This window comes from Malurus melanocephalus, unplaced genomic scaffold (genome assembly GCF_030028575.1).
Source record: "Malurus melanocephalus ecotype Western Australia unplaced genomic scaffold, MMel_1.1 scaffold_244, whole genome shotgun sequence".
In the NCBI taxonomy this organism is placed as follows: domain Eukaryota; kingdom Metazoa; phylum Chordata; class Aves; order Passeriformes; family Maluridae; genus Malurus; species Malurus melanocephalus.
The window spans coordinates 1-8596 of NW_026623476.1; the positions used below are offsets into that span (position 1 = coordinate 1).

An 8596-nucleotide genomic window follows, 5' to 3' on the forward strand; every position below is an offset into this window, starting at 1 on the left:
GCAGCCTTCCCTGGGCATTAGGGCTGGCTGTAGGATTGGACAGGGCTAGCCTCATCTCTATAGCAAATCCCCCAAATTTATACTTGAAAACAATAACTGTGAAGTCATTACTATTGTGAGTTGCACCTACAATTCTCTGGAGAAGTGTTTCCTGCTTGGAGGTGTTTGTGTCACTGTGACTGCTGTGGAAGGCAGGAGAGTGCAGACAGGAGATGCRGACATGCCAGTTTTGGGCAGCTGCAGAGAGGCACCGCATGCAGGCACAGGCTGGTGGCAGAGCTTGTTTGTGACTCTCATTTAGCAGCACTTSGCAGAGCCACTTCAGGCACACGGGCTAGGGAGTCACCAAGGGGGAAGATGCCACCTCGGACAGAGGCAGCACCAGCCATGGGATTCTCTAGTGGCGCCAGGGGCTCRGCTGGTCCCCAAACAGAGTTGTCATTTCCACATAGTTCCACTTAAAATATAAGTGTGTTTGTGACTGAAAGCTGAGGATTTTCCTGGAACAAACGAGCTGTGTCCGTCCCAGAGCTCTCCAAACAAGGTCTCCTCCTGACAGGCAGGCAAGWACATTCACAGCCCAGGAATGCTGTTTTTACTGCTCCTGCTGCTTGGGTCAGCTGTGGACCCAAATCAGTCTCCCTGAGGAAAACACATCCATGTCCCTCCAGAAGGATCAGCCTGGACCAGCAGCACAATGGCTTGGCCTCAGAGGGGAGCATCAAATCATCCCCAAATAGAGAGAAACATGGGGAATTTACACATATTTTAAAAAATATATATATAAAAAATATGTATACACTGCCAGCACAGGGAATGTTGCCTGACTACAGCTGGTAGATTTATTGGTTAATATTTAATAAATATTAATATATTTATAATTAATATTTAATTAATATTTAATAAATTAGACAGTGATAGCTCCAGGAACAGAAAACAATGCTGGAGCAGAGCCTGAAGTTTGTCCTCCTATCCCGCAAAGACCTAAGCCTCCTGCTTGGGAAGGAGTTTTAAAAAGCAACTCCAAACCAACCYCATCATTTTTTCCACACACTGCAAACCATCCTCACCTCCTCCCAATGTTGCTGCAAACTAGCCAGTGAAGAGGACTTCAGTCAGGAGATTTCCCTTCCCTCCTTTTCTAAGACACTGCTGYCATCCCTCAGAGCATCTCCCCACAGTGACCCGTGTCTGCACTCACCATGGTGCTCATGAGGATGTCGGTGCAGTCAGGGAGCTCAATGTCTGCAGCAGTGATTGAAGTGATTTCTCCCTCTGAATCCCCGCTGAGGCTCATGGCTGTACGGAAGGGAACTTCATCCAGGTAGTTCATTGCTGCTGTCTGATTTCTTGCTGCTGGAGGAAGGGAAACAGAAACTMTAAAAGGTAGAACTAGCATCTCTTAAGCTGTGTGGAAGGAGAGAAAGATGAGCTGTTTCAAGTGCCCGCTGGGTAAAAACAGACTGCCAAAATCTTAATTAACTGACATCAGGGAGCTTTGTCTGAACTAACCTTTGCTATTCTCAGCTTGAGCCAGCAGGACCTGACCAAGCTTATGGCTTCCTTTGGCAGAGATCCTGAGCATTTTTCTCCTCCATGCATGCCCTGCTGCTTTCCATCCCTCCTGTCTCTCCCTTTCCCTCTGGTGCCCATCACATGCTCTCTTCCCCAGGCTGAAGACAGAGCACCTTTTCCAGTTACAGAGGGAGAAATCACAGCCAAGGAGMTGCCCCTGTCTGTGCAACCTGTGAGGACAGAGCTCATGCACACGGCCTCGTGCTGCTAAGCCATCACATGGTGCACCCTGAGGAACCTGGGGTGAGGGCATCCCTTCCAGCACTGCAGCAGCTTACTGGSAGCCAGGCAAGGAGGCTGGTGCATCAGGGAAGCTTGGCAATTACGGGGAACACGCCATTTTTAAGACTAGCTTTTAGGAACCATGCATTTATTTTAAGTGAGGTGATGGTTTTAGATCAGGAATTGCAGGGGAGAGGAAAATTGCTGGTGAATTGGGAATGGTGTCAGGGAAAATATTACTGCAACAGCATTGCCATCAGGTCTTCATAAATGTCTCAATTTAGTAAAAAGCCATTACTTGCTGCATGAAGCCTCGAGCTTTCAGCTTCCCAGTGATGACARTGTGTAAAAGAATTTATTTTATAGATTATAAGCTGTTAGGAGCTGGTAGCCSGTCTTCCACCGAGTTCTGGTACTGGCAGTATGTGCCTGCTCATCCCAAAGTTCTCAGCACTCATCCTCAGGTCACACAGTAAATATGTATGTGACATCCCTAAGTGCTTTTASCCATTATTTTTTCCTTTAAAAACAAACAGCTTCTATGACAACAAGGATAAACACTCCACTAAAAGGAAATATGCAGAAGAATATATACAAGGATGACAAAACTGCCTGTTTAATGCAAGAATAAGAGTCTACAATGGGAGATAGGGTCAGGGTAGTTTCCTGTGTTGGCAAAGGACCCGCAAAGAGCTTCCAGACCACAAACAGGGAGGGACACACACAATCAGTATGCACAATCGCTTGGTGCAACTCAACTGGTTGTACTGGAATGACAACAGGGTTGTCCCTGTGCCTGCTTATGCCAGGAGCCTTTAATRCCTCTGCACAATCAGAGCCCCTAACAAGATTTGCACTCCTGCACGTGTCCTACCACTACCATGCGACACAGACGTGTTAGGATTCCACATGGAGCCAGCCCATCTGCTCCAGCCTAAGAGGGYTCAGCCTAAGGGACAACCCACGTCAGCACTGACAAAGGTGACGCCTGAAAACACGGGTAAGCAAAGGCACCTTCCCTCAGCTTTGTGCTGCTCCTTGAGCAGCTCCTGTGTGCAAGAGGGACAGACCCTCCCTGCAGTTTGCACTGCAAACTGGCTCTTCCCCAAATCCCAGGGTGCTGAGGAAAGGGGTGCTGCAGCATCTGTCACCCAGGATGGCTCCACTGGGGTACAAATTCAAGGGATGGGCAGTGAGTGTGTCCAAAGCCACAGTGAAGAAAATATGAAGAGATTACAGTACCATACTCCACGGTATTTCACTGCATAAATACTGTCCTTTAAGAGAGGCTCCCACAAGTGTTAATTCCCAAAACCACAGTTTAGAAAAGTGCTTTGAGGCCGCAGCAATGACAACATAAATGCTACTAGGAAAGAATAAAGAGGGTCAGTCATAAACACCAACTCCCACCAGAAGGGAACTCCTACAAAGGTTCTGACCTCATGTTCTCCACACCATTCCTGCTCACTTTCACACCACAGACCAGTGACCACATGGTCCAGTGCACAAACCAGTTCACATGAGGAAGAGCATGTGCCTAAACAGCAGGAGAGACCTGACCTGTATGAGGACCAGGGGAGGAAAAGGATACAAACAAGTCTTGGAAACTCCCAGCCAATCCCTCTCTTCTTCTGGACTACACTAAGTTTTTCAAACTTAAAAACAGTGGGAAATATGATACTAAGAAAAGTGGGAATCAAGTCTGAACACAACTTTTTAAATTAATACCCTGTGTCCATGCATTTTGAGTTGAGATTTTAAACACTGCTCCTCATCTGTGGCTTCAACAACTTCCTCATTAAAGCTATTAAACATTTTAACATAGATGTCATTGGACAGGAGCAAATACACAGAACATAGCTAACGGTAGATCCTCTCCTGGCATTTTCAAGCCCTATGTTTATTAACAATATGAAGTTATCCTTACCGTCAGATGAACTCATGGAGCTCTCCTCGCAGGCAGGCAGAACAGGGCTGCTGCTTGGCTGCCTCCTTATCTACTGCTCAGCTCTTTAAATTCCTGCAGTGTCACACAAGCAGCTGACTTGGACAGCTTTAAGATAATCATAGCTTAAGCGGTTGGCCTTTTCCATCAGACATGCTGATGGGATAAGGAGCCTAATTGTTTAAGCAGAGCATCCTCTGGTCACTAAGCTGCCTGAAATGAAAGTGTTTGGTTTGTATTGGTTTCATGCAGTTGTTCTTATTTTTATATTTGAACTTGTGAATCTCCATCAGAGAAGACTCCCCAGGATMAGACTCAGCTTTGGGTCTGGAGTAAGGAGATACTGGAAGTGACATTAGGGATGGGAGAATATAGGGGTAGCAAATCAGAAGTTCACCTGCAGAGGACATCATGGCAATCTGTATTTTGGRGTGCTACAGGTGAGCAAGAACTTCTGCACTCATGTTCTATCAGAAACTACTCATTTGTGTGCTCTTACTGATAGAAACAGTGAAAAGGTTCAGCCAGGACAGTATTAACACTACACATAAGGCCCAAGTATTGAATTTAGGCAATGACACACATGAATGACGCACTGTTGTGACGCCAGCAAAGCACTGGAGAGATTAACTCAATTCCCACACATTGTGGCTAAGCAAGAATAAGGACTGCAGCCCTGGAAAGGTGCCACAGCAATCTGTGTAGAGCAGCAAAGCTCCAAATCCATATGGCCCATCACCATTACAAGCAAACTGTCCAGAACATGGAAACCTTTGACATCAGATGCCTCKGTCACCTTGCAGGAGCGAGAAGTTCCTTCACAGAAAGTTTTTCTCAACAATTCTCCCCAAGCTGGAGTTGTATTTGATGCAAAGTACTCAAACAAATCTCTCCCCGGCGTGAAAATGCTTAAAAGAAAAAAAACAAAAATCCATTTTTCTCTATTTATTCTGTACAAAAAAACCCACAACTTACACAATTAAGCTGTGGTTTTTAATCCAATATACAGACATGATGTGTCTCCATACAAAAGTATCTATATAGGCAAAACACTTTACAGTAGGTTAGACTTCAGATTTTATTAGTTTTTTTCCCAGCAGGCTTATTCATCAAATTTATATTACCACAACTAGAAAYTTTTTCCATGTTTTGGTATCAGTTTTAGTCCACAAAAGTAAAATGTCAACAGCTGCTTTAATCAGCCTTGAAAACCCGTCTTGTTTGTACTTCAGAATTTGTTTAAACTTGTAATAGGTTTGTCTCTACACCCAAAAATACAGGAACTATTTTGACAGTGATGCTTGACATGCTTCATTTAAGAAGAAAAGCATGTTTACTAATGATGTCTTCTTTTTTTTTTTTTTTTAATTTCTTCATTTCTGAAGTTTTCATCATCCTTTATAAAGATAAAAGCCACTAAAAATCGGATGTTAATACTGGCACAAATACCACCGTCAGCAACGTTCCTCTATTCAGATTGAGATTTAATAAGAACTCGCAGTGGGACTGTAATTCCACACGAGAGGCCTGGCAGCTCTGCGCTTGCTCAGGTATCTCCCTGCATGGTCAATCAGCAAAAACAATTCTTCAACTTTTCTTCAAGTTATTCCAGCAAAGAYATTCCAGTACCTGGCTGCCGAAAGAGAGGACAAGACTTTCTCTTTGGACCCTCTCACATTTACACATGTAATTATAATGAAGCAATCCTCCMATGTTAGAATATCACTGAATTATCTGACAGCAGTGGCCCAAGTGTCATTGGTGGGGAGACTGGGGAGAACCCATCCTGGAGGGATGCAGCTTCCTTCGGGGTGGTCAGCTGGCACCAAGTACTGATCCCATTCGTGCCTGTAACAGAGAGAACAGTGTTTGAGAGGAGAGCTCAAACTGCTAAGATTTATTATAGACCCCCACATTACTGACCAATACAAAACCCACTATAATTGTACTCTTAAACTTGTTTTTCAAAAGACAAATGTGAAAATTAAATGTTCTGGTGTTAAACAGAATGGTTATACATGGAGGGGCACTCTGCCTCACACAGATATGACTCAGGCAAGAAATCTGAAAAAAACAGAACAATCTACTGCATAACCATATTTGGAAGCTGACAAACCAAAAGGGGCACTGAATTTAAAACTGCAAAAAAAAGTGTTTGTCATCTCTGATAATAAAATATTTTCTTTGGTTTTACCTGATCTGGATTAGAGCTGCTACAGAATGTTCAGCTTGTAAGTAGTAGTCTCTGAAAGGCTGCAGTAGATGGGCAAGTGGGAATTCAGCTGTGAAAACAGAYAGGGAAGTTGTTTAATAATCCAGAAAAACTTTCCATTCTAGTGAGTCTCACAAGCCCCAAATCTGCAAAATCATCTGCTACTGCCCAGCTGTAACCTTAAATCAGGTCCCTAGTAATCTATGAAGGACTGTTTACACGTTACACATCTCCTGGTCYGTACCACAGCTGTCAGAGGAAAGCCAAGGCTGGCAGAACTTTTCTTGATCCACCCTCAGAACAAGGGGAACATACGGACACTGAATCTTTAGAGATTACCTGAGTCCCACTTACCAAATCACCAGACTAAAGCAAATACTGGGTTCTGAAGTCTTCAAATTATTGTTTATTCTCACTTAGGTTTAATCTACAACCTCCTCTTGCAAAACATTATGAAACCAGCTTGAGATGTGCTGCCACCCTTGTCGAAGAGCTCAACAGTTCTCTTACACCACAGATGTTAACAGCACTGTTTATCCTCAGTTCTCAGACCATCAATTACTCCAGTGGATGATTCCTTTCTCAACTASATCTGTGCCTGCATTTCAAACCCAGTGTCTGTCAGAGATGAGGATGTGGTGTGGAAAAACAGTTAAAAACAGCATGCAGGATTTACCTGGATCCCCAAACAGCTTGGAATCCATTTCCAGTTTTTTCTGTAGTAGTTTTTCCCTTTCCTTCTTCTGTTTCTTTTCCATTTCCCTYTTCCTTTCCTCCTCCTGTTCTCCCTCCAGCATAACCCTTAATGCTCTTTCCTCAGCTTCATACAGCTCTGTGCGAGTTTTGAGCAACGTCTTGAGACTCTCCACCTGATTCTCAAATGCTTCATCTGCTGAGGGAGGTGGACAAACACCTGAACAGAAAGAGAAGTGATTTTAAGTTTTCAGATTCAGAAGGGGGCTTGTTAACAGACTGGAGAGCAGAGCTCGCAAAACCTCAGAGGAACATGAGCTTAACCTTGTTAACAGACAGAATTCTTACTGAATAATCCTTCTTCTAGAAAGGGCTTGGAAACATAGGAACACAMCTACTGAATTCAGCATTTTGTAGCCATTCTTGTAACTAAAATCACAATAAAGATACAGCTTTTTGAAGCTGAACATAGCTACTCAGCACAGGGCACCCTCATCTTATTTCCTGTGTGCAGTTTAAAAAATGTGGCCCAAACTCGTAATTACCTTTCCTGGCAGCAGCCTCTTTCCTCAGTTTCCGAAGCTTTTCCAACCCACGCAGGATGTCCACCATCCTCTTTGTGTCTGCTTGTTTCTTCCGGACTTCAGACAGGACACTGTCAGCAGCAGCCTTCAGCTCTTGTTCCTAAGAAAGGAAGGGAAAAAAAATAGACAAGATGTGTGAAATACCCCTGGAAGACAGGAATTAAACAGCATTTTCAGAGATTAGCAAAGCACTGGAGAGCAGAATGATTTCATAGTAACWGCAGCAAGTCAAGTCAACCAGCCTTGCCTTTTTATGAAAAAAAAAGGCTGTAACACCACAGACTTCAGGAAACAAAAAACAGTGCCATGGGAMTCATAAATTTGGGCTAAATCACAGAATCATGGAATTGTTAAGGCTGGAAAAGATCAAGTCCAGCTGTSAACCCAGCATGCCCACAATGTTCACCACTAAACCATGTCCTCAGGTGCCCCATCCACACATTTTTGAACAGTTCCTAGATGGTTTATKAATTATGAAAGCCTGTGAGCCTTTAACCAGAGAAATTTGGGGAAAGCATTTAACAATAAACCGAAAACACCCCAATTCCACAGTTCTGCAATTAATTACCATTACCTGCCAGAGTCTGACCACAGCAGCTGCTCTGGACTATCCCAGCAGCAGACCAGCAGAATGGGAGTTCTTTAMCCCAAAACCAACAGAAAGGTGCCCACACAACTTTCCAACAAGTCTAATTTGAGGTGGGGGTTTTTGTTTTTTTTGCTTTGGAGAGGTTTTACTTCCCGATGAGATCAAAAGCTTGAAAACCACAAGCTTTAGAAGGATGAAAGCATGAGACAAGGTTGATGGATATTGAAACAGCACTGACCACCACAGGGTAGCTGTGAGCKGTGCTCCCCCCACACTCGGGACCAGAAGGGAAAACCTCCACGAGTTCAGAAACAACTTAAACCCCAATTTCACGTCAATGCCTAGAATATGAGGATGGCAAAACCGAGATGTCCACCCAGAATTTTAAGGAAGAAMCAGGGCTGCGGACCATAGAAACAGCAGGTCTCTGAGCATGCACTGAACTGCGGGGGTCAAAGCAGGCGTGGGGCAGGCACAGGCGGCCGCGATCCCGTTACCGGCAGACCCCGGCTCCACCGCGCTGCCCCGGAGCCCCGGGGAGAGGCAGGAGCAGGCGCTCGGTACCGTACCCGGTTCTTCTCCTGCACCTCCTGGATGCACTTAGCCCGCCACTGGTCGATCTTGGCCTCTCGCTCCGCGGCCCGGGCCGCCTCCTCCTCCTTGGCCGCCCTGGCTTCCAGCTTCCTCCGCTGCAGGCGCAGCCTCCTCTTCCTCGCCCTTTCGGCCTTCCTCCGCAGCACCGGGCCGTAGCCGGGCTCTCGCAGGGGCCGCACGAG

The 8596-nt window shown here is 45.1% G+C and overlaps 1 protein-coding gene across 1 annotated transcript in view; it reads right to left on the minus strand.

The window, feature by feature from the left end:
• Window positions 1–4515: 4515 nt before the first annotated feature.
• The window catches only part of PDCD7 (programmed cell death 7), a 4550-nt gene continuing 469 nt past the window's right edge, over window positions 4516–8596 (minus strand). Inside the window, exons 2-6 of the mRNA XM_057375292.1 lie at window positions 8390–8594; window positions 7193–7331; window positions 6631–6867; window positions 5937–6024; window positions 4516–5590 (exon numbers count right to left, since the gene is read on the minus strand). Of these exons, the coding sequence (XP_057231275.1) occupies window positions 5473–5590; window positions 5937–6024; window positions 6631–6867; window positions 7193–7331; window positions 8390–8594 (787 nt within the window). The 3' untranslated portion in view covers window positions 4516–5472. The remainder of the gene's footprint in view (window positions 5591–5936; window positions 6025–6630; window positions 6868–7192; window positions 7332–8389; window positions 8595–8596) is intronic.